General features: G+C 36.7%; 1 protein-coding gene across 2 annotated transcripts in view; it reads left to right on the top strand.

The window, feature by feature from the left end:
- The window catches only part of ARHGAP24 (Rho GTPase activating protein 24), a gene marked incomplete at both ends in the record, with an annotated part of 413,331 nt that overhangs the window by 368,178 nt on the left and 18,926 nt on the right, over window positions 1-26,227 (top strand). For both annotated transcript variants that reach the window (XM_080697743.1, XM_080697742.1), the window contains 3 exons: window positions 16,917-17,049; window positions 18,848-18,921; window positions 24,427-24,548. In XM_080697743.1, the coding sequence (XP_080553869.1) occupies window positions 16,917-17,049; window positions 18,848-18,921; window positions 24,427-24,548 (329 nt within the window). The remainder of the gene's footprint in view (window positions 1-16,916; window positions 17,050-18,847; window positions 18,922-24,426; window positions 24,549-26,227) is intronic.

Here is a 26,227-nt window from a genome sequence, read left to right as displayed (position 1 = left end):
TCTTTATATTTAGCAATGGAAGCCAATTAAAATATAACATTTTGTACTTAACTTCCTCACTTTTTTTTTTTTTGTGGTACTGGGGGTGGAACCCAGGGGCCTTCCTACCTCTGGGCTATACTCCCAGACCTATTTTTTTTTTATACTTTATTTGGAAACAGGGGCTCACTAAGTTGCTCACTAAGCCTCACTAAGTAGCTGAGGCTGGCTTCAAACCTGTGGGATCCTCCTGTCTCAGCCTCCCAAGCGCTGGGATTACAAGCGTGCGCCACCACGCCCAGCAAACTTCCTTACTTCTAAAGTGACAGAATGAAATATAGGTGTAAAATCAAGTTGGCATTGGATTGCTGCTTTGTTTCCCAAGCTCCTCAGATGTTACCAGGTGTTGAAGAGGACACATTTTGAAATGCTGGGAGGATGCAGGATGCAGAGGGCAACATGGGTGTCAGCCTCCCAGTATTAACGGCTGGGCAAAGAAATAGCTGTGCACTTAAAACATGACTCAAGAGCATGGCAGAAGGTGTCTAGTGTGTGATGCCTGGTGTTTTCCACATTCTGTCCAGGAATCCCCAACAAAGAGCTGCTATCCCAGGTACCCCCACTGCCCACCCATACACTCAGTTCAGGGTTACCTGGCCCCTCCTTCTCCTCTTCTTCCCTTTCAGTTATTTATTTTTTAATTTTTTGGTAACTAAACAAATAGCAAGTCAACAGAAAGAAAATGGGTGAAGCCCCAAGGTTTTGAAGACAGAAAAAGCAGGTATTTCAGTTTACTACTCTAGGAGACAACAGAGTTCTAGACTGTTTTATTTACCTGAGTTATAAAAATGGCCTTAAAAGTTGGGAGCACTATAGACATAGTGGAATCTCAAATATTAGTGTGCATAAGAACTATTTAGAGGAATATTTTTAGAGTCAGTTGTTCAGACTCCATTCACTCTGCTGATTTAAAAGATTGGGGAATGCCTAAGAATATGCATTTAAACATTATCCAGACAATTTTTAAATGAATGGATCTTTATTGACTTTGGAAATACTAGCTATACTATATGAGGCAGGAGTGTGGAGGTAAAGGGGTATTGCTCATTAGAAGCTGGATATGGTTGTGAATGCCTGTAATCATAGTACTTGGGAGGCTGAGACTGGAAAATCACAGGTTCTCAGCCTCACTAACTTAGTGAGACCCTCAGCAACTTAACAAGACTTTGTTGCAAAAATAAAAGACAAAAAGGGTTAGGGGTGTAACTTGGAGATAGAAAGCCCCTGGATTCAATTCACAGTACCAAAAAAAAAAATTTTTGATATGTTGGTTTTTGCCTAAAAGAGAGGAGATGGGGATTAGCTTCAGAGCATTAATAGAACTAACAATACCTCTAATTATCCTGACAACCCTCCATAGTCTGGAACAACTGTTTAGTTATGGTAACTCTTAGCTTGCCTATTTTTATAAATTTTTTAGAAGTATAATGATGTGACAAGATTTGATAACCATAGTTGTTGAGCATTCCTCTAACTTGTTCTTCACATTGCTACTTTTGTAATTCAGCTATATCCATGTAACAGATCTACTACATAAATTGATATTTTTCTTTAAATATATTGACTTTTCTTTATAGATTTTGTTGTATAGGGAACTTTAATTCATTATTTTTAGTACAAAAGCAGTACCACTTGCATAAATATAAGGTCAATGTAGTATAAATGTCATGGTAACAAAAGCATGTTACTAAATGCCCTGGATACAGCTGCTTCCTAAGCCGATAGCCCTAAGGCTATCTGTTATTATTTTTTATGTGGATGGAGATTGACAAGTACTAGTTCCACTTTAATGTGTATTTCATTACCCAATGATGGTACGTCTTTTGTTGTTGTTGCTCATGGTGGTGTTTTTGGTACTGGGGATTGAACCCAGGGCATTCTACCTCCAAGTTGTATCCCCAGCCCTAAATTATTTGTTCTGAAACAGGGACTCCCTAGGTTGCTGAGAATGTGGCTAAGTTTCTTAGGCTTTTCTTGAACCTAAGACCCTCCTGTCTCATCCTCTCAAGTACCGGGATTCCAAGCTTGTGCCACCATGCCTAGTTCTGGTACTTTTTCTCGATGTAATCAGGGAACTTGAAAGAGAACCAAGAAAGGACTAATGTTTTTTCTGTGTAATTTGATGTAAGTGTTCTGTTTCTGTAGTACATTAAATTACTGGGCATAGCCCACACTTTGGAAAATGGAGTCCGATAAGCACTGGCAGATCTGATTCCCTTGATGTTTTGCTTTTTATAAAATTTAAATTTCTATTTTGCAAGTGTTCCATGAAACCTCTCTTACAAACATACCAAGCTCTGAAAACTTAATGGGCCTTAACGTTTGAAATAACTTGTATGTGGAAAATCCCTGAATGAGTATTTACTAAATATTTCATGAGTGATGTTCATGGAAATCCATGAATGAGTATTTACTAAATATTTCATGTGACACACGTTGTAAACCAGAAGTCGTCATGTCTCACTGTGTTTTCCTGTCTTTGCCCTGTATCTTAAAGGCCTGTGTACCTGAAGTCAGGTGCAAGAGCTTGTTTTTTCTTTCAGTTCATCTTTGAAGAACTTGAGTACTTCCATAGAAACCAAATAGGGTTATGAAGTCAAGAAGTGGCCCAGCATTTGGCATATCTATTAGTTGGTGTTTACTTATTTACAAGGACACAGTGTAGAACTTAATAAGAGTTCAGGCTCTGGTGACAACTGGACTTGGGACTATGCCCACTCTTTGCTACCTATGTTAATGACTTGGAACTAGTTCCTTCTCAAAACTCCTAGTTGCCTCATATAAAGTGGGAAAAAATACCCACTATATTCATGCACTTAAAAATGAAAAAAGAATAGAACAAAAACACCAAGTATTGCCAGTAGAGAAGGCATCTACTTGTTCCCATTGTAAGTATGATCATGATAATAATTTGGTTTGGTATTTTATATGATAAAGAAAAGTAGCATTCTTCACTCCATGTGAGACAGAGACTAATGCTTAACCATAAACTCTTTGGTATTTTTTAATTCGGGAAATGTTCCTTTCTGTTTTGAAATCTCTGTGGCAATTCCTACTGAAAGAAATAAGATGCCTATAAAGTTTTATGCTCTTCAAGCGTGTGTTTTTGTGCTTTATAATTCAGGTTGTAAATTTTTGGCATGAAAGTGCATTCCTTAAAGTCATATGCTTTTGGAAATAAATTTATAGAGTTATATTTTACATTTCATGTAATTCACTCATTCCAAGGGTAGAATTCAGAAGTTTTAAACAAATTTACCAAGTCATACAACCATTGCCATAATTCAGTTGCAGAGCACTTTTGTTTCCCCAGTAAGATCACTTATGCCCATTTACTGATACCTCTTGCCCCTCTTTCTTCCAGGTAGTAATTAATCTTTCTGTAGATTTTCTCTTTTCTGAACATTTTATATATTATTTTTCATTTAGCTCTTTTCATTTAGCATATTTTTGAGTTTTGGCATAGCATATGTCAGTAATTTGTTCCTTTTATTGATGAATAGAATTTCATTTAATGTATGTATACTATATTTTGTGTATCCATTCGTCAGTTGGTACGCATTTATATTGCACTCCTTTTTGGCTGTTATAAAAATGCTTCCTCGGAATGTTTGTGTACAAGTTTTTGTGTAGATATGTTTTTATTTCTCTTGGGTATGTAACTAAATGTGGAACTGCTAGGTCATCTGCCTGTTCTGAGAAATTACTAAATGTTTTTTTTCCAAAATGTCTGTACTATTTTCTGTTTCTACGAGGAATGGATGAGTTTCCCAATTATTTTTTTTAAGAGATAAGGTTCTGCCAAATTGCCCAAGCTGGCCTTGATCTTGTGATCCTACTGCCTCAGCCTTCTTGATGCCTGGGATCAATCCGAGCTGCCCAACTTTTTATCCTAGCCACTCTAGTGAGTATCAAATGCTAGTTAATTTTAGTTATAGGATACATTTCCCTAATAACTACTGATATGGAGTATCTTTTTGTGTACTTCAGAGCCATTCATACATGTGAGGGCTTTTTGGTTGTCTTGATATTTACTGGTAAGAAAACGGCTTAAGAATCTCTAAGGAATTAATTATAACGTTCTGAAAATGTTTGTTTAAGGTAGAGATAAATATCTATAATTGGGAAACATACATCTATATACCCATGAGGATATCACTGAGATTATTCCTTTAATGTTCTGTGAACCTAAAGAACGTAGAGAACATTGTGAGTCTTGTTCCCCTTTTTTAATAATATAGATAACCAGTAAGCCTTTTCTTGAATAAATAAATATCGAAAGTATATTTTAAATATATTTTCCAGATAAAAATGCCAATATTTTTATATCTCAAAAAGTAAAAACTCATGTGCTCTTTTCATAGATTAGAATTTTGAAAACTTAAACATGATTGTGTCCCCAAAACTTCTAAAATTTGGTTAGAATATTGTTTTGTCAACTAAGAGAAAATGCCTACTTAAGTCGGTATGCAAACTCGTAATTTTATGAAAAGGTATATAATTTCATCAAAGTCACATATCTAAGTTAGGATTAGTACCTTTGTCTTGTACTCCTGTAATGCTATCATGAACATAGGTGCATTACACTCCAAAATTAACTAGATTTTAATTTATAACAAAACAACATTAACAAAAAAAGCAAAAAGAGAACCAAAGCAAAACAAGAAATTTGCTTATTCTCAATCAAATCTGGTTCACTACTCTTTCCTCTACTAAAAAATCTCTTTTAAAAAATGGTTCAATATGCCTGGCGTGGTGGCACACGCTTGTAATCCCCGTGGTTGGGAGGCAGAGACAGGAGGTTCCCGCAGGTTCAAAGCCAGCTGTGCTGGATTAAGAGACCCTCTTTCCAAATAAAAAAAATATGAAATAGGTCTGGAAGTGTAGCCTGGAGGTAGAAGAGTTCCATCTCCAGTACCACCACCAAAAAAAAAAAAATGGTTCAATAGAAAACACTAATATAGTAAACATCCATTCATATATGTGGTGAAGGAGTATCCCATCTAGGAACATTACAGCATTTAATATGAGAACAAGCAATATATACTTGACTGCTTTTTATCCCATCACCCAATGTATGCATACACATACACACATTAATATATCATCTGGAATATATATTCAGGATGCTTTTATGATGTGGTAAAAGATTTCTGAATAATTGAGAGAAGGAAACAAGTTTTGCATGAACTTGAATGGTTTGAGTGTTAACTTTATTTACCTATGTATACCAAAAAATCTTTTTTAATCTCTTATAACTCTGAGTTAGAGAATAAACAATACAAAACTAGATATCTATTCATCTCCTACATAAGATGCAAAGCTTTGTTGCTACTTATTGACTTTATTGAAAGAAAATAAGTTTTCTGAAAAAAGAATATTTTTATTTTTTATTGTTTGTTCCAGAATCAGATAAATACAATTCCTTAAACCTGTGTTGATTATGGGAAACAAATGGGCAATATACCATTAGTCACTTTAGGGGTACTTTAATAAGAATATACATAAAGAACTTAATCGCTAGTCACATTAGCTAGAGAAATTATTATTGATGCTTGACTACATTTTATTTTTATTTTAAATAGAAGTATAAACATGTATATTAGTTTTAAATACTCTTTTGGAATTCTAAAAATATTTACTCATGTATAAATATACCTTCTCAGCATCAAAATATCAATAATGCTTCTCTGGGAAGTGCTTGGTTGCATAATATGAAAAAGAGATAAATGGCTGACTATATAATGATGGTTACAAATCTTCTGAAATATACAGAGTTAAATGAGGGAAAATACATGAAAAAAGAAAAATGAAATTGCAAAGTAACTAAGTACAGATATAAATTCTCTATGTCCGCTAATCCAAGTTCATTAACTCTTGCCAAGATTTTGAAGAGCATACAAATCTGAAACTGCACAGCATCTTAAGTCCTGGGCACAAAAGGAATAAGAAAGGGCTGAACGATGGAGTCTCCAGCATATACCTTTAACAGTGTGAAGATAGGAAACTGAGTCATGTCAACTCTCTTTAAAGGAATATCTCTCTGAAAAATTTAAGGAGTCTATTATTTAGAAGCACCAAACTCAGATTTCTCAAAGTAATCTCCCAGATTTTTGTTACGTTGATTATTTGTACATGTGAAGAGAGTTGTGTGTGTATGTTCAAAGACACATGTATGATAGAGCACTTGCCTGTGAAGTTGTCAAAATATCCATTTTACATGATTAGCATGTAAGAGAGGAGTATACATACATACCCCTAGACAGATAGATAGATAGACAGACAGACAGACAGACAGACAGATAAGTAATTCTGGAAGTAGGAAGGAAGTGAGCAGTATAACCATTGGTTAAGCATGAGCAACATCTCCTCAAGGTTATCCCTCCCACCGCCTCTTCCATTAGGGATTACTGGGGAAACGAGTATGTTACCAGGAGGCTCCTGTGGATGGTAGAAGTGGCCAGATGAAACGCGTGACCACTACACACTTAGCTCCCTCCTTTCCTAGAAGTCTTCTGCTCCAAATGCATGTTATATATCAGTGTTGCATATTAGAGAAACATCTCAATGCTCAGGCTTTATCTCCTATCAATTATATCAGAATGTATAGAACCCAGTCATCGATATTTTTTAATGACTTTCCAAATGGTTCCAGTGTGCCCCCAAGGTTGAGAATCACATTTCTATATCACCTTTATCCATCTGACATTGTTGCCATAAATCCATATTAACTGAAAACATGTTTCTGTTTCTCTATTAATATTTTATCACTAGTACCTTAGCAGCACTATAAGCAGTTTAATAGGCAAACTCACCACATGCAGATTAGGGGTCTATCTTCATCAGCTCAGGCTGCCAGAACAAAATACCATAGACTGAAGGGCATAAACAACAGAAATGCATTTTCTCACAGTTCCAGCAGGTAGGTCTGTGATCAGTGTGGCTGGGCTCTGGTGAGGGTTCTCTTCTTGACTTACAGATGGCTGCCTTCTTGCAGTGTCCCTAGGTGGTTTTTACTCAGTGCAAGCATGAGAGGCTGGAGAGAGAGCAAACTCACATGTCTCTCTTTATAAGGACATTAATCTCATCAGACCCTGGCCCCCACCTTCATGCTTCATCTATCCTAAATACCTCTCAAAGGTCCCATTTCTAAAGACCATCATGTTTGGGGGTAAGGCCTCCATGTATGAGTTTGGAGGGAATATAATTCAGTCACAATGGAGTATCCCTACAGTTTTCTGTCATCAGTATTATTTTTACTTTTGTGTCACTGAGGACTAAACCAAGGAATATCTCCAAGGTACACCTCCAGCCCTTTTTAAAATTCTTTTAAATTTTGAAACAAGGTCTCACTTAGCTGCTGAGGACTTCACTAAATTGCTGAGACTGGCCTATAACATGCAATCCTCCTGTCTCAGTCTCCCAAATGGTAGTAATTGGCATGTCCCACTTCCTCTAATTTCTTCAGTACTTTTAAACTGGGAGAATTGAATTGGAAGTAACACTAATTTAATGTGGTCTAAGACTTTGTCTGAAAGTGGAAAAAAATCTTTGATTTTTATTTATAATTCAGTGACTGACATCTAGGTAACTATACAATAAATGGAGATGGTTTAACCAGATTCAAGTTCCACTGCTAGAATATGGAACAGTGTTAATATACATTAAAAAAAGTTTGAACAGAGTTAGATTTTTTTATTTTTTATTTATTTTTATTTTTTAATAATTATTTTTATTGGTGCACTGTATTCATACATCATAATGGGATAAAAAAATACTTTTGTAGATATACATGCACACATCGCCCAGTTAATCCCTACCCGATCCCCACCCCATTCCCTCCCCATCCCTCCTTCCCATGCTTGGCTTAGTGGTTGACATCTAGTATTATAGCAATTTATCCAAAATTAACAATGATAATCTCACATAACAGTTTCATTTGTCTGATACCAAGCTTTTGATGACTTAAAGATAGCATTTCAATATTTCTTTTTGCTTTCTTTCTTACCAGAGAATATTTTTTCTTTTATTTTTTAGGTGAAACTATCATACATTTATTTATTGATTTTTCAGAAAAAAATATATCCTAATATGGAATATGAACTATAGATACCCAAAACGATCTCGAAAAAGAACAAAGCTAGTAGATGTATATTTTCTGATTTCAAACCATATAAAGCTACAATAATTGAAACAGTGTAGTGCTGTTATAAAGGCAGATATATAAACCATTGGAGTTAAATAAAAGCCTAGAGATACATTCTTCCATATATTGTCAAGTTATTTTTGACAAGGTTTCCATGAACATTTGGTGGAGGAAATAATAATCTTTTAACTAAATATTGTTGAAAAATAATAATTACATGAAAAAGAATAAAATTGGATCCTTACCTAACACCATACACAAATATTAACTCAAAATAGATAAAAGACCTAAATATAAATCTTAAGACTATAAACTTTTAGAAAAAAATCTGGGTCATAAAACCTCACAACGTTGAAATTGGCAGTGATTTCTTGGATATGATTTCAATGGCACAGGCAATAGAAGGGTAAAAAAACTCCCTAAAGAATAAAAATATTGCATATCCAAAGACAATGTAAACAGAGTTAAAAGTTACTGATAGAATGGGATAAAATATTTCCAAATGCTATTATCTGAAGGTATATTAATATTCCAACCAGAAATCCTAAAAATTAGCAACAATAAAGGCAAACAAGACCATTTAGAGATAGGTAAAAGACTAACATAAATAATGAATCTCCACAGATAACCAATCTTAGTTGTCTGTTGGATGGAAAATCTTGTTTCTCTGATTCTAGTGTGTATTACCTATTTCTTCTTTGTAATTAATCTCTGAGTATTTTCTCTAGTGCTGGTTTTGAAGACATAAATTCCTTCAGTTTCTGTTTGTCATGGAAGCTTCTTATTTCCCCATCTAATTTGATAGAAAGTTTTGCTGGGTAGGAAATCTTTGGCTGGAAGTTGTTTTCTTTCAGAGTTTGGAATATGTTACTCCAAGCCCTTCTGGCTCTCATGACTTGGTTTGGGAAGTCTGGAGTGATTCTAATTGGTTTGCCTCTGAATGTCACTTGGCCCTTTGTTTTTGTTGCCTTTAAGATTCTCTGCTTGGCTTCCACATTGGTCATTTTGACTATTATGTGGCGTGGGGATCCTCTTCTCCGATCCTGTCTAAAGGGAGTTCTATAAGTTTCCTGGACCTGTGTATCGACCTCTTGTTCTATGTTTGGAAAATTTTCTGCTATTACTTCCTTGAAGAGATTGTTAATCCCTTTTGTTTCACTTTCTTTTCCCTCCTCTATTCCAATTATTCTTAGGTTAGCTCTCTTAAAATGGGCCCATATTTCTTCAATGTCAGATTCCTGACATTTTTTTCTAAATTAGAAACTATGCATTCATTTTTGGATTGCTCATCTTCTAAGAGCGAGATTCTATTCTCCATGTGGTCTAATCGGTTGTTTGTACTTTGAATTGAGGCCTTTACTTCATTAATTGCATCCTTTATCTCTTTTTGGCTCTCTCTGAATTCTTTTTGAAACACCTCTATTATTTCTACAGTTATTTTCCTGATTTGATCTTCTAGAAATCTCTGAATTTCTGTTTTATCAGGTTCTGATGTTGTGGGGTTTGGGGCATTCATTGCTCCATTCTTATTCCTCTTTCCTATGATTTCAGAAGTTTGTGCCTTCTCTGGGTTCTTCCCTTGGGTCACTACAACTTCACTTAAGATGCTCTGGATCTCGAGTCTGTGGTATCTCAGTCCCCACTACTCCTTTACTGGGTTGTATTGCAGAGTCTCAGACCCAGGGAGTCATTCGAGGCTGCTTTAGACCATGGGGGGCGGGGTTTGCCAGGTTCAGAGTTCTCCTATGGTGTGATATCTCTGCCACCGCCACTCCCCCACTGGGTCAAGTCCCTGGGAGTGCAGTACTGGGATTTCTCCTCTAGGGCCACAATTTGACTCACTGTTGTTGAGTGCGCTGATGGAGCTGTAGTGGACTTGGTGAATTCTCTGCTGCTGCCACCGGTGGCAATATGGCGCTGTTGCCATGCCCTCGGCCGTGAGGCTGGCATATTTCTTCTCTGGTTTTGCGCTCTGCTCTGTGTCCCTGCAGGGCGTGCTGAGCCCAGCCCCTGAGAGCTTTAGATGCTCCCTGCGCCAAAAAATCTGCCGAATTCCGCCTGGCTGATCTGCAGCGGCTCACCTTGGCTTGCTGTCTGCCACTCCTCTCTGGAGCCTGGTGGGCTGTTGAGTGCATTGGTCTAGAGCCATCCGATGAAATCGCCACTGCCACCGGCAGTAAGGCGCTGCTGCTGCGTCCTCGGGCATGAGGCCAGCATGTCTCCTCTGTGGCTCTGAGCTCCGTTCTGAGTCCCCCTCCTCTCTGGGGCTTGGTGCTGCAAGGGAAGATGGCTCGCCGTGCCGCTCCACACCACGGCTCCGGCCGCAGCAGTGTGATCTGGTTTTTTTTCTGGTGTCTCATTTTTCCAGCCCTCTTTTTCTCTGTCCCTTGTAATTACATTTTTTGTTTCTCTGCTGATGGTGTTTTCTGGTTATGAAAGGTGCTGATTTTGTGGTAATAGAGATTGGTTGTTAGCGGGGCTCATAAGCCCTGCTTTTCTTTGTTGCCATCTTCCGGAAGTCTAGAATTTTTAAAATAAATATTTAATTTTGTTTGGAGCCGCTTGTTCCTTTAAATTTCCTTTTCTGTGTTTTGGCAAACTCCACAACAGAGCAGAGTGTCACTGAAGCAAGAGAGTTTGGAGTGACATTCATCCTGGTAGTAGTGCTAAAAGTTTTCAGTTTCATTTATGTTTACCCTGAAGCCTGGTGGATATAACATTATTATATTCTTAATTTGAAGGAAATTTTAGGGCCTCTCATTGTGCTTGTTGCAGATAAATTCACAATATCTTTAATAACTTCCTTTGTGAATGCACTAGAAATTCATTCTACTCCGTTAAATCAAGATATTGCTTTTATAGCATTCTGGGCATGGTATCCAGAATGAAAAATTCCCACTTCTAATTTTGAGGCTTAAACATTACACGGTTTTGTCGGTGTAGCATTAGACTTGTAATTATGGTGGCATTTGGGTTTATCAGTGTGTGCTAAGTATGTTTACTAGGGAAGCGACAGCGGGGTTAGAGGATGAGCAAAGAAGGATTATTGTCAGTTCCTTTATCCCTGTTCAGATTAGTAAGAGGCCTGTGGTGCATAGATTATAAATAGTACAAGTAATTTCCAGGAAGTATGGAGAATATTCTTAAGATCGCATATCTGGCAGAAATTCAATAGTTAGAATATACAGAGAGTGTTATGAAGTAGGAAACATGAGCTGTGATGTGGAAAAGTGCTGATGGTGGCCGGCTAGCAGTCTAAGCGCAAGGGACAGAAAAAGGGGTCACAGCGTTCATTTGTTTCACCTAAATGTAACATGAGGTGGTACACCATTTGGTGAGTGAATGAAGTGAATGGTCAATTCCAGAATGGTCAAAAGATGAACTATGAGAATAGAGAATTAGGTCAATCATAGAAAGCCTCATGGAGCTCTTCAAGTTTGAAAGACTACCAAGCTTAAGCAAACAATATTCAGAAATGAAATGCAAGTACAAAATAAGGTGAAAACCAAGCCCATATGTTGATCAATTAAAGGACATATGTATAGGACACTTTCTGATCTGATTCTCTCAGCCTAACTCTCTGTCTTTTTTTTTCTATCATTTGATATATGGTCATTATTATTTATCTTAATTTTTTAGCAGATTCTACCACCAGATAAGTGAGAGAGATGTGAATCTGTACAAAGTTTTTACATTAGCAATTAGTTTTGAACTGCCACCAAAAGAGCATGATGCCAAGCTCTCCATATCTGAGTGGTTAGCCAGGAAGAACTTCTTTCTGAGTTGTGTCCTGTTCTAGAACCTCAAAAGGGATTCAATAGAGGACTTACTCATAGGCTTACAGGGAGGGTCTGCAGTGTGTAGATATGTTGTTGTTGTTGTTGTTGCTGCTGCTGCTGCTGCTGTTGTTTACTAGATGGGGAAAGCTAGGTGTGGTGGTGCATCCCTGTAACTCCAGTACATGGGAGGCTGAGCCAGGAGAATGTAGGCCTTAGTCCAGCCTCAGAAATTTGGTGAGACCTTGCTTCAGAAAAATAATAATAAAATAAAAAAGGCAGAGGGTGTAGCTCAAAGGTAGAAGGCTCCTGGGTTCAATTCCCAGTATCAAAGAGAGAAAAACAATGGGAAGAAGGGGAAGACTCATAAGGAATTCTTATTCTCTGTTGCTCATGGACTTTTGCCACAGTGAGTCACTTCATTTCATTTGGTGAAGACCAAGATATATGTCTTTGAGGTAAACACAGTGTGTTATTCTAGGTACATTGGGCTATTCACAAAATGTTTGGTATCTAATTAACTGGTGGTACATATTAAAGTAAATAATTGGGCAAAATGGTGGATTTTTTTGTCAGGGACATCAGGCTAAGAAGTTAGATGCACAGGATTGCTATATTTTAGAGTGAGCATACAAAGAGATATTTCAGAGAAACCCCAGCCTCTCCCATCCCTGTATGTAGCCTGTTAGTAACCAGGACACACTGATCGGGTGTGAGTCCTACAATGTGAATCCAAATAGGCAGAGTAAGTTGGAGTCTATCCAGAAGTGATTGTTTTCTCATAATCAGTGTAAAAGCACAATGCCAAAAATGATGAAAATGTCATAAAAGTGCAGGTTTCTATTTCTACAAAGTAGCCTACTGTTAATAAATCCCCAAAAAGAGTGTCCTAATTTTTATAAGTTTTTGGCCTTTAATAAAGCAAATCTTTACTAGCTTTTGTTAATTAAAAAACAAAGAAAATACATTTGATCATTCTTTCTTTATCATTTCTATATAATTTTCATTCTTATCTCTATATAATCACCTGCATGCAAAAATGCTATAATGCCAGAAAACTAATGTTGTATATTACTTCAGGGAAGGAATAAAATGATCATCCCACTCCACCTCTCTTCACTTGATTCATAGCTCAAACATTTTAATTCTTGGAACATTCCTGCAGCTTTGGTGCTCAGAAAATTGCTGGTAGAGAAACAAATGATTCTGCAATCTGTCATCCCTTACAATTTTCACACCACCTCAGTAAGTTTGCCTTTGCAATCTCGCCACCTAGTGTTCAAATGGTCTCAACGCTAGAGCTCACACAACTTCATTAGAAGCCAAGTTCTAGGAGAGGGAACAAGGAAGTGTGTTCAGGAGAGTCAGTGTAATGAGCAAATCCATGAACATCTAAAATGAATTTCATGCTAAACACATGTTTCTGTTTTATCACTATTGTTTCACCTATGCATTGCATTTATTTATAATTTTTTATGTAGTGCCTTGGAATTTTACATCACAGTGAGGTTCAGTGTGAGGAAATAGACATGCACACAGTTGTTGGTAGATTTCCCTCCACATCCCACCCTGTCCTCATTCCTCCTTCCCCGCACATGTTGGTGAGATTGGTATGATACCTTCATCATGGACATAGCATTCTTTGAACTGTTTCTTTCTTCAGTCCTCTTTTTCTCCTTCTCCAACCCCCTTCCCTCATTTCCTTCCACTATTCTGTGGGTCTCTCTCAGAGGGCATCATGCAAAGTCTGAATGTGTGCCATTTTCAATATGATCCACATAAAAATTAAAAAATTAACAATAATAAAGTTCCTTATGTCTTCTATTTTCTAACTCCACATACGAGAGAAAACATACAACCCTTGACCTTTGAGACTGGTGGATCTCACTTAGCATGATATTCTCTGGTCCCAACTATTTTCCTGAAAATGGCATAATTTTCTGTGCTTTTATGGTGGAGCAAAATCCCATTGTGTGTATATAGTACATTGTCTTTATCCAATCATCTGTTGACAGATACCTGGGTTGCTTCCATAATTTGGCTATCATGAACTGTGTGACTATAAACATGGATAAGCATGTATCACTATACATATTCTGACTTTAATTATTTTAGAAAGATATGAAGGAGTGGTTTAGCTAGGTCATGTGATGATTCCTTTCCTTGCTTTTTGAGGAACCTCCAAAATGATCTCTATAATAGAATTTATAATTCCACCAACAGTGTATAAGAATATTTTCTATATCCTTTCCAGCATTTGTTATTTTTTTATTCTTTTTATTGTTTTAATTTGGTACTGGGGGTTTGTATTCTTGATGATTGCCATTTGAATTGATGGAATCTCAGCGTAGTTTTGATTTGCATTTCCCTAATAGCTAGTGATGTTGAACTTTCTTTACATATTTGTTGGCCAATTCTCTTTCTTATATCAATGAATATGAAACATGTTCTATTTATATAGTCAAACAAATCATATAACATACACTGTACATTGAAGTATATACTGTTTTTATTTTTAATTTTTATATTCTCTATCTACCTATAACTTTAGACCCTGAAGGCAAAACAGAACCAACCCAGTAATGACAGCTAATTGACTTGAGTGGAATAAAAAACTAGAGGTAGTTTCTTGGAATATTTTATTGCACTGTTTACCCTGACCCATACTGTAGCTTTGTTACTATTCAGCTGATTTACTTTACAAGAAGAAAAATACAGAAGGTTTGCATATGCATGAAATGGATCACTTTGCCAGTAAGCAACAATTAGAATAAAAGGAAAAAATATTAACGTCTTCTTTGTCATGCCATTGAGACTATTTTAGGTCCATCTTTTTTTTTTTTTTTTTTTTTTTTTTTTTGCGGTACTGGAGATAGTACTCAGGGGCATTCTACCTCCTAGCTGTACTCCCAGCCCTATTTTTTATTCTTTATTTTGAAACAGGGTCTCACTGAGTTGAGAAGGGCCTAAGTAGTTGAGGCTGTCTTGAGGCTGTCCACAAACCACGATCCTTAGGTCTCAGCCTCTCAAATGCTGGGATTACAAACATGTGCCACCACACCTGGCTAGGTTCATCATTTTAAAAAACTTTGAAAATTCTCTTTAGAAATTGATGAGCTTGGTCACAGATTTCTTGGAGTTCTAGAGATGTGACTTTTCATTATTTTTATAGGTCTATAAGATGACCGACCACTTGATCTCACCTATCGATTTTGAATTTTAAAAAGAAAAATATACTTATTCAATTATGAAAAATAAAATTAAATAAGCCCTATTAATTCAAGTTCACCATTTTAACATATGTGAAACCATGTATAGTATTCCTATCCTGACTAACTCCAGTGTCAAAGTAAAAAGCCACAATGCTTGCCTCGAGGTGACTGAAGCTCTGTGGTCCCTGAGGATGCTCCCACCACTGTTCCAGTCTCATGTTGGTCTGTGAGCTATGCAGATTTCTCCACCCTTCAAGGACACAGAGCTTCTTCCCACTGCAAGCTCTGTTTTCCTTCTTTGCTTTAATCAAGAATGCCCTTCCCCTTCCTTCTGTTCTCAGTTCATTTTCACACACCCTTCAGGTTTTTCCTGAGCCTCATTCCCTTAGAGAAGCCCTCCGAACCCTACATTAGTCCTCTCTTGTTACTAGACAGCACTGAAGGGCTTTTCTCATTACCACTCATGGCACTCCATGATTACATGCTTGTGTTATTACTGGCTTAATACCCATGGCCCCACTAAACTATAAGTTATCAACAGGCTAGAGTACAACATTTTAAAAAATTGTTGGTTAATCCTGAGGTCCTAGCCAAAGTGTTCCATAGTATCCAAGGCAGAATAGGTGTGTGGTAAATACCCATGAGTCCAAAACTGAGAACTGACAGTCACATTTTCCAGCTCACATATACCCATGCCACATTGGGATAAGGGATACTCACAAGGCAGAAAATGTTAGTGCCTACATTCCAACTTCTCAAGCCATAGCCCTCTAGGGACGTATCTCCATCTGAGGTACAGTCTGGGAATGAGCTGTAAATTAACTTCTTATAGAATCTCCCCACAGAAGAGTTCACTACCACTCTTACTGGTTCATGGGAATTAATCAACCTTTCATATTCCTGCTCCCCCCTCACCAGAAAAAAATAGTTTCCCCCAAAAAGTATCATTCTGGTCTTTATTATCATCTATCATCATGGATTAATAGGGAATTGGAAATTAATAGGGAATTGAAAATAAATATAAATTCATATTTCAGTCTGTTATCTTACCGCTCTGGTATTCAGCAGAGGATAAAAGTAAATTCTGCAAGTTATGGAAAGGACATGCTACATTTTCATTGTTTATTTTCATAGGATTTCCTTTCCTCCTCTAGAAGGCTCTAAGAATTCCAGGCTATTTTGAGATATTAGACAAGCAATTATGCTGAGAGTCAATCATCTTCAAAATGAGCTGTGCTTTAAAAGTGGTAGCACGTAAGACGAAGCTTCAAGTGTCTGAAGCCAGTCGCCAATGTCTTTCCCAAATGAGCTCAGCATCTTGAAGGATGAAACGAGGACTCAGAAGTAATTAATTCTGACACTGAATACAGACATGTGCACACATAAGTTTGGTATTATTTTATACTCTGTATTATATATTTTATTTTAGACCCGATAGATTCTCATTGTTTTCCAAAATTTAAGACTTTTGCCTACCATCAAATTCACACATAAGAAAAATATGTGAAATTTCAGATATTCTCAGAGCAGACTAATTATTTTAAGTGCCCTTCAGTGTACCTCTCCTTCCTACTTCTGGTGGCACCTAACAGGCACTGCAGAAGTACATGCTCCCTGGAGATGGGATTGACTGGATTTAGTAGCAAACTCAAGTAGAATTCTGACATATGAGTAATTATGAAAAATAAATAAAATGATACAAAGTTTACTCCAAAGAATATCTTCAAACTTCTATCTCCACAGCAACACTGACGTGCATACAGTGGCATCCCTTCTTAAACTGTATCTCCGAGAACTTCCAGAACCAGTTATCCCTTATGCAAAGTATGAAGATTTTTTGTCTTGCGCCAAACTGCTCAGCAAGGACGAGGAAGCAGTAAGTCAATGCATTTATTACCAAGTCAACCTGTCTTTGGGCTTTATATACTTATTTATTTATTTTGTGATACTAGGGATTGAACCCATGGGCATTCTACCTCTTAGCTACACCGCAGCCTTATTTTATTTTTTATTTTGAAGCAGGGTCTTACTAAATTGCTGAGTATTTCATAAAGTTGCTGAGCCTAGCCTTAAGTTTACGATGCTCCTGTCTCAGCCTCCAGTGTTTTCAGCTCTTGAATTTACAAAACTCCTCTTGTCCTAATTTTGGACTTTTTCCTACTATTCCGTGTATTGGCATCACACACATCTAGACTAGCCACACACAACTCATGTCTCACCTTTTATCCTCTGTCTGATCAAAAAGAATATAGTAGAGTAAGTGAAATCCACACACTTTGACCTTTTATTCCCCTAAACGGTCCTTTCAAGCTCAAAAGTTTTTATATCTGATGAAATCCAGTTTACCTGTTTTCCTTTTGTCACTTGTACTTTTTGTGTAATATATGAGAAACGTTTATTTAGCATGAGGTCATACAGGTTCACTCCTTTATTTTCTCCTAATACTTTTATAGCTTCATCTTTCATAGTGAGCCTATGATCCATTTGGGGTTTACTCTTATTTACTATGTGAAAAAAAGGTCCAACTTCTTCCTTCTGTGTGTGAGCATCCAGTTGTTCCAGCACTATTTAAATAACTTACTCCAGCACTGTTGGCTGAAGACTATCCTTTCTTCTGTTGGATTTTCTTGTCAAAAAGTACTGCTTAGTTTTACACACGTGGTTTTATTCTGTTTGTTACATAATATTGTGTGGCTTCTTTTGCACTAAAACGGAGCACTTTAGTAGTTGCTATGGAGATCATGTATTCTACAAATCCTACAATATGTACTATCTGGCCCGTTCCAGGAATTGGAAAAAATCAGATTACATTAGCAACTGGCTTTTCTGGGACAATTTACATTTTACAGGAAATTTTACAATGAGAAATAAAGAAATTAATCTCTATGAAATTTTCAGGAAAATCAGGCTTTCCAATTTTCTATTCACCCTGAATGATATACACTAGCATGACCATTCCAAAGAGAATTATTTGTCGATAGGCCTGTGTTTGTCTATGTTCTGTGTATGATACGAATTGGAAGGACCATCAAGGCTATTTTTTTTCAAATAACCTTATTATAAACGAGGCTGTCTTTCTTCTTCAACCAATTGCAAACAAATTTTGAAAAAGCTTCATTTAAGTCTATTTCTCCACAAATAGTAGAGTCATGTTCTGAGAAATGTATCATTAAGAGATTTTGTCATTATGCAAAGATCATAATGTATACTTTTTTGGCATTCTACCTCTGAGCTATATCCCCATGCCTTGTTACTTATTTAAAAACTAAGTCTTGTTAAGATGGTGAGACTGGTCTCTAATTTGCAATCTTCCTGTCTCAGCCTCCCAGTACTGGAATTACAGGTAAGCACTTAATTTGCACGTTTACAAAATAAAATGGCTAAGACACCACTAAATGATATAACCTATTGGACCACCATTGTATAATATACATTGTCTGACTTTGATTGACATAATATCTTGTGCAATGCAAGACTACATTTCCTAAAGGTACTTTAAATACCTGTACATCTTTGAAAAGATTTCTAAAATGATCCCCATGGTGGAAAGTTTTCAGGATATGATCTTGCACTGGAAATTGAAAACAAATTAAAAAAAATTCTTTGGTCATTTCCCACTTGCTTATTCCAAGGCTGATACATAGAAATATGACATTTTTTTTCTTGGTACTTAGGGTGTTAAGGAATTGGCAAAGCAGGTGAAGAGTTTACCTGTGGTGAACTACAACCTTCTCAAGTATATTTGCAGGTAAGAATTGTCCTAAGCACAAAACTATAAAAACAAGACTATATTTACTTATTTATCAATTTTTTTTTTTTTTTGCGGGTCTGGGGGTGGAACTGAGCTACATCTCCTGCCCTATATTTTTTATTCTTTATTTTAAAACTGGGTCTCACTGAGTTTCAGAGGGCCTCACTAAGTAGCTGAGGCTGTCCACAAACCGCGATCCCCTGGTCTCAGCCTCCCGAATGCTGGGATTACAAGCATGCACCACCACACCCAGCTTATCAATTTTTTAATTAATTTATTTATTTGGTACTAAGGATTGACCCCAGAGTAATTCTACCTTCAAGCTATACTCCCAGTCCTTTTTAGTTTTTATGTTGGAACTGTATCTCACTGACTTACTAAGGCTGGCCTCAAACCTGTGATCCTCCTGTCTCAGCCTTCCAAGTACTGGGATTACAGGCATGTACTGCTACAGCCATCTTAAATAAGGCTGTATTTAACCTGATAGTAACTTATGCTTGACAATGGATAAGTCACCTAACTGGTCTGAGCTCCTATGTTAGCCTCTGGGGGAAAAAAGAGATTTGACAAGTTCCTTTGAGTGTTACAATTGCTTTGTAATGGTGATACTTTTGAAACCTCAGTTGCCTCCATATATTAAAGATAATTTTCTTTGCACCTTTATTGAAGATGTTTTTATCATGAAGGGAGTGGCAGTGTGAAAAAAAAAAGAGCATAAGAAAGACCTGGGAGGGAGTGCAATTCCCACCCTTAACTATGGGGTTTATGGGGTTTTCTAATCCTTTCTGAGTTTTAGGATCCTAATAGGTAATATGATAGTAAAATTACCTATTTCACATAGCTGACCAGGAGCTATGAAGTTTAAGATTAATATCAGGCACCATGGAATTCATCAGCAATGTAAGTGAAAGGAATTTAAGGGCCTCCCACCATAACTTTTTTTTAGTGAATTTTATGTTCAGAAAAAAAAGCAAGACCTTACTTAGACTTCAGAATTTGAAAAGGCAAGAACTATTTTCACTAATAGAGTTATTAACATGTAATTGGGCTCCTATCCCAAGATTTGGAAGAAATTCAAGTTATTATAAGGAGTGAGAAAAAGGTCACATTCTCCTTAGCTGAAAGGAGAGGGAGCTTATTTGAGAATATTATTGCAAGTCTCTATGTCCACAATAGAAACATTTAACTTCTCTTGAAACATTTAAGTGGACTTTTTATTTAAGATATTTCAAATAAGAAATGATGATCTGAGTTTTTTCCTTTGGTTTTTCTGTAGTTTAGGATGTATAAAGATAGTGAATATATGAAAATAGGCACCTATTTTAAAAGTCATAGTACAGTAGCCAAGAGCACAGATTTTGGAGTTATACTGCCCAGATTGAAGTCTCAGCTCTAACACTAATTAACTCTGTGTTCTTGAAGAAAATTCTTAACCTCACTGATACCTCATGTCTCTCATCTGTAAAATGGAGAAAACAGTAGTGCCTAGCTCACAGAGATGCTTGGAGAATTTATTTTTTTATTTTTTTTTAATTTTATTTTATTGGTGCACTGTATTCATACATCATAGTGGGATACAAACTTTTGTAGACATACATGCACACATCGCCCAGTCAGCCCCCACCCGATCCCCACCCCATTCTCTCCCCATCCCTCCTTCCCATGCTTGGCTTAGTGGTTGACATCTAGTATTAGAGCAATTTATCCAAAATTAACAATGATAATCTCACATAACAGTTTCATTTGTCTGATACCAAGCGTTTGATGATTTAAAGATAGCATTTCAATATTTCTTTTTGCTTTCTTTCTTACTAGAGCATATTTTTTCTGTTTTTTTTTAGGTGAAACTATCATATATTTATATATTTATTTTTCAGAAAAAAATCTATCCTAATATGGAATATGAATTCTAGATACCCAAAACGATCTTGAAAAAGAACAAAGCTAGCAGATATATATTTTCTGATTTCAAACCATATAAAGCTACAATAATTGAAACAGTGTAGTACTGTTCTAAAGGCAGATATATAGACCATTGGAGTTAAATACAAGCCTAGAGCTAAATTCTTCCCTATATTGTCAAGTTATTTTTGACAAGGTTTCCACGAACATTTGGTGGTGGAAATAATAATCTTTTAACTAAATATTGTTGAAAAATAATAATTACATGGAAAAGAATAAAATTGGACCTTTACCTAATCCCATATACAAGTATTAACTCAAAATAGATAAAAGACCTAAATATAAATCTTAAGACTATAAACTTTTAGGAGAAAATCTGGGTCATAAAACCTCACAACATTGAAATTGGCAGTGATTTCTTGGATATGATTTCAATGGCACAGGCAACAGAAGAATATACAAACTCCCTAAAAAATAAAAGAAAATATTGTATATCCAAAGACAATGTAAACAGAGTTAAAAGTTACTAATAGAATTGGATAAAATATTTCCAAATGCTATATCTGAAGGTATATTAATATTCCAACTAGAAATCCTAAAAATTAACAACAATAAAGGCAAACAATACAACTTAGAGATAGGTAAAAGACTAACATAAATAATGAATCTCCACAGATAACCAATCTTAGTTGTCTGTTGGATGGAAACTCTTGTTTCTCTGGTTCTGGTGAGTGTTACCTATTTCTTCTTTGTAGTTAATCTCTTTGAATATTTTCTCTAGCGCTGGTTTTGAAGACATAAATTCCTTCAGTTTCTGTTTGTCATGGAAGCTTCTTATTTCTCCATCTAATTTGATAGAAAGTTTTTCTGGGTAGGAAATTTTTGGCTGGAAGTTGTTTTCTTTCAGAGTTTGGAATATGTTACTCCAAGCCCTTCTGGCTCTCATGACTTGGTTTGGGAAGTCTGGAGTGATTCTAATTGGTTTGCCTCTGAATGTCAGTTGGTCCTTTGTTTTTGTTGCCTTTAAGATTCTCTGCTTGGCTTCCACATTGGTCATTTTGACAATTATATGGCATGGGGATCCTCTTCTCCGATCCTGTCTAAAGGGAGTTCTATAAGTTTCCTGGATCTGTGTATCAACCTCTTGCTCTATATTTGGAAAATTTTCTGCTATTACTTCCTTGAAGAGATTGTTGATCCCTTTTGTTTCACTTTCTTTTCCCTCCTCTATTCCAATTATTCTTAGGTTAGCTCTCTTAAGATGGGCCCATATTTCTTCAATGTCAGATTCCTGCTGTTGGATATTTTTTTCTAGATTAGAAACTATGCATTCATTTTTGGATTGCTCATCTTCTAAGAGCGAGATTCTGTTCCCCATGTGGTCTAATCGGTTGTTTGTGCTTTGAATTGAGGCCTTTACTTCATTAATTGCATCCTTTATCTCTTTTTGGCTCTCTCTGAATTCTTTTTGAAACACCTCTATTATTTCTACAGTTATTTTCCTGATTTAATCTTCTAGAAATCTCTGATTTTCTGTTTTATCAGGTTCTGATGTTGTGGGGTTGTGCACATTCATTACTCCAGTGTTATTCCTCTTTCCCATGATTTCGGAGGTTTGTGCCTTCTCTGGGTTCTTCCCTTGGGTCACTATGGCTTCACTTAAGGTGCTCTGGATCTCGAGTCTGTATTATCTCAGATCCCACTACTCCTTTACTGGGTTGTATCACAGAGTCTCCGACCCAGGGAGTCGATAGAGGCTGCTTTAAACTATGGGGGGGTGCCAGGTTGCACGTTCTCCTATGGTGTGATATCTCTGCCACCACCACTCCCTCACTGGGTCAAGTCCCAGGAGGCCCAATACTGCGATTTCTCCTCTGTGGCCCGCAATTTGACTCACTGTTCTTGAGTACGCAGATGTAGCTGTACTGGACTCGGTGAATTCACTGCTGCTGCCGCCGCCGGTGGCAATATGACACCTCTGCCACGCCCTCGGCCATGAGGCTGGCGTATTTTTTCTTCTCTGGTTTTGATTTCCACTCTGAATTCCTGCAGCGTGTGCTGAGCTCAGCCACTGGGAGCTTTAAATGCTGTCTGCGCCGAAAGATCCCGCCTGGCTGTTCCGCAGCGGCTCACCTGGCTTGCTGTAGCCGTCCGTTGAGTTCGCCGCTGCCTCCGGCAGTATGTCGCTGCTTCCGCGTCCTCGGGCGCGTGTGTCTCCTCTGTGGCCCTGAGCTCTGTTCTCAGTCTGCTTTCTCTCTGGAGCCTGGTGGTTTTTTTTGTTTTTCTGGTGATGGTGCTTTCTGGCTATGAAAGGCGCTCTTTTTGTGGTAATGGAGATTGGTTGTTAGCGGGACTCTTAAGCCCCGCTTTTCTCGGTCGCCATCTTCCCGGAAGTCCTTGGAGAATTTATTAAGCCAGAGGTATGACTGATGCATAATGGCAATTTATAAACATTATTTTTATTTTTCATTGTTTTTTTTCTCATCAGCACAAAAAGAAAATCATTAAATGATAGATTTTTCTATTGGAAATGAATAGGAGGTAGAGAATAAGAAAAAGTCTAAAGATTATGAAAATAATCTTTCCTACTAAAACCATCTGGGAAAAGGACTATTCCATGTCTTTCTTTCTTTAGTGTCTAATAAATCGAAAAAGATTTGTGCTTGTAGATTTTAATATAATTAGAACTGATGCTTAAATTTCCACAATTTTTTATCTTATTTCTTATCTGACTACAAATTGAACCTCACAGATTCTTCTGCAAAGGTTGATTCCTCCTCTCTAACATAAGAAATTTTATCATATGGTCTCATATACAGTTCTCTAACTGAATAAATATATTTACATATATATTTATATATATTCAGATGTGTGTATTACAAACACACACAAACACACACACACTGAATACTTTTTTTGAGGGATTGGAAGGTATGTTCGTCAATTTTCCATTGTTACAACAAAGCAGCTGAGATGATAAACTTTAAAAAGAAGAATGCTTTGTGTAACTCATGGCTTCAGAGAGATCAGCCCATAATATATTGGCCCTGTTGGTGTGGGCCTGCGGTAGGCAGCATATCATGGCAGGAGTATACAGCAAGACCATTCACTTCAAGCCAAGTTGTGAAAGAGAGGCAGGAAGAAGCCAAGATTCCAGTATCTTCTTCAAGTCATGCTCCCAACTAGGGGAAAACCACTAGGCTCTGCCTCATGAAGATTCCACCACCGCCCAATAGTGTCACAGGCTGGTAACCAAGCCTTTAACACATAAACAGCTGTGAGACATTTATCCCAACCATCACACACATACCCTTGACCCCCGAGTCCATAGCAGCATTGTCCACACTGCTCTAGTTGACAGAGGAAACCAAGCCAAGCCAGACCAGAGCAAATATTTGGTGTGATCCCCACAAGTTCGTCCTTCATAATATGCAATATATTTTTTTCACTTTTAAGCACAGGTTGTTTGAATTTCTGAAGAGTTTTATCTCTAGAATCATCTTTGACAATATTTTAGTTCATAAATTCCCCACTGGTTCATTCCCTTCCACTGAAAAGTTTAATCCTACTGTGTTTCAATCATATTCTTGCAACCAACAGGTTCTTAGATGAAGTGCAGTCCTACTCAGGAGTGAACAAAATGAGTGTGCAGAACTTGGCAACTGTCTTTGGTCCTAATATCCTGCGCCCCAAAGTGGAAGATCCTTTGACCATCATGGAAGGTAAGCAAATGATTTCCTTATACCCTCATCAAAAGAAGAATCAACCACCTCTCAGTCATCTAGAATTTATATTATCTGAGAAAACTAAGGGAATAAGTAAATCCATGGTAACTACATGTATTTAATCCATTTATTCTTTAAATGTAAAATCATCTTTTTTGAGAATTAGATATTTTTCCAAGTTACCAAACATAAAATCATGAAATGATTCCCCAGTCACTTTACAAAGACAAATGTAACTTTTATAAATCAATAAATTATCTGTAAAATATTAAGTAAAAAATGAAAAAATAAATTCACTTTGTAAATCCAATACAATTTTCAGAAAAGTAAAAAAATTATTTTTAATTAATATGTGTTTTTTTTTTTACGGGTCTGGGGATGGAACTCAGGGGCATTCAACTTTCGAGCTACACTCCCTGCCCTACTTTTTATTCTTTTCATTTTGAGACAGGGTCTCACTAAGTTGCAGCGGGCCTCACTAAGTAGCTGAGGCTGTCTGCTAACTGCGATTCTGCAGTCTCAGCCTCCTGAATGCTGGGATTACAAGCGTGCGTACCATGCCCAGCTAATACGTGTTTATTAGTTTGGGGTTTTTATTTTACTGATTTCAAGAAGTAAAGAAATTTGATCCTTCACAAAATATTGGTGTTTATTTAATCGCTTTTGAAGCATGAAGAAATTCTTGTTATTTATGTTACAAAATGCCTCAAATTTTTTTCTACGGCGAACCATTCCATTAGGCCTCCATGGCTGGGCCTCTTTATTTGTGGCCATTACTAGCACCATTGTTTTTTGCAAACTGGTCTAACTGAACATTTAAGAATTTAATAGGGACAATAAAAAGAGAAATAAGAACAATTATTTTATTTACAATCTCACCAATAATGTAGAAGAGTTTCTATTTCCCTACATCCTGGCCAACATTTATTATTGTTTACATTCAATATGGCCGCCATTCTAACTGAAATTCAATGAAATCTCAGTGTTGTTTGATTTACATTTCCATGATTGCTAATGATGTTGAAATTTTCATATATTTGTTGTTTCCATATGTTTTCCATGTATTTGTATTTCTTCTATTGAGAAGTGCCTATTCAGCTCAATTGCCCATTTTTTATTGTTGACCTTTTTGAGTTTTTTTATATGTTCTAGATATTTGTCTTCCAAAAAAGAAGCAGCTAACAACATTTTCTTCCCATTCTGTAGGCTCTCTCTCTAGACTCTTGATTGCTTCCTTTGCTGTGCAGAGACTTATTAATTTGATAACATCCCATTTATTGATTATTGGTTTAGTTTCCTGAGCTTTGGGGGTTTTATTGAGTAAGACTCTACCAGTGCCAAGTACAACAACTATGGAGGTTTCTCAAAAGTCTAGGAATGTAACCACCATTTGACCCAGCTATAATCACCCCTTAACATCTTTCCCAAAGCATAAAGCCAGAATAGTATAATAATATATTCATATCCATACTTATAGTAGCACAATTCACAATAGCCAAATTATAGGGCCAACCTAGGTATCCCATCAACAGATGAATTAATAAAGAAATGTAGTATATGCACACAATGAAATTGTACTCAGCCGTAATAAACAAAATTATGTTCTTTGCAGGAAAATGAATAGAGTTACAGAATTATGTCATAAGTCAAAGGTCTTATGAATTTTTGTAATATGT

The sequence above is a fragment of the Muscardinus avellanarius genome (genome assembly GCF_963383645.1).
Source record: "Muscardinus avellanarius genome assembly, chromosome: 6".
NCBI classification, from domain to species: Eukaryota; Metazoa; Chordata; class Mammalia; order Rodentia; family Gliridae; genus Muscardinus; species Muscardinus avellanarius.
Note: the sequence above shows the minus strand (reverse complement) of the source record. Positions and strands in the feature narration are given on the sequence as shown.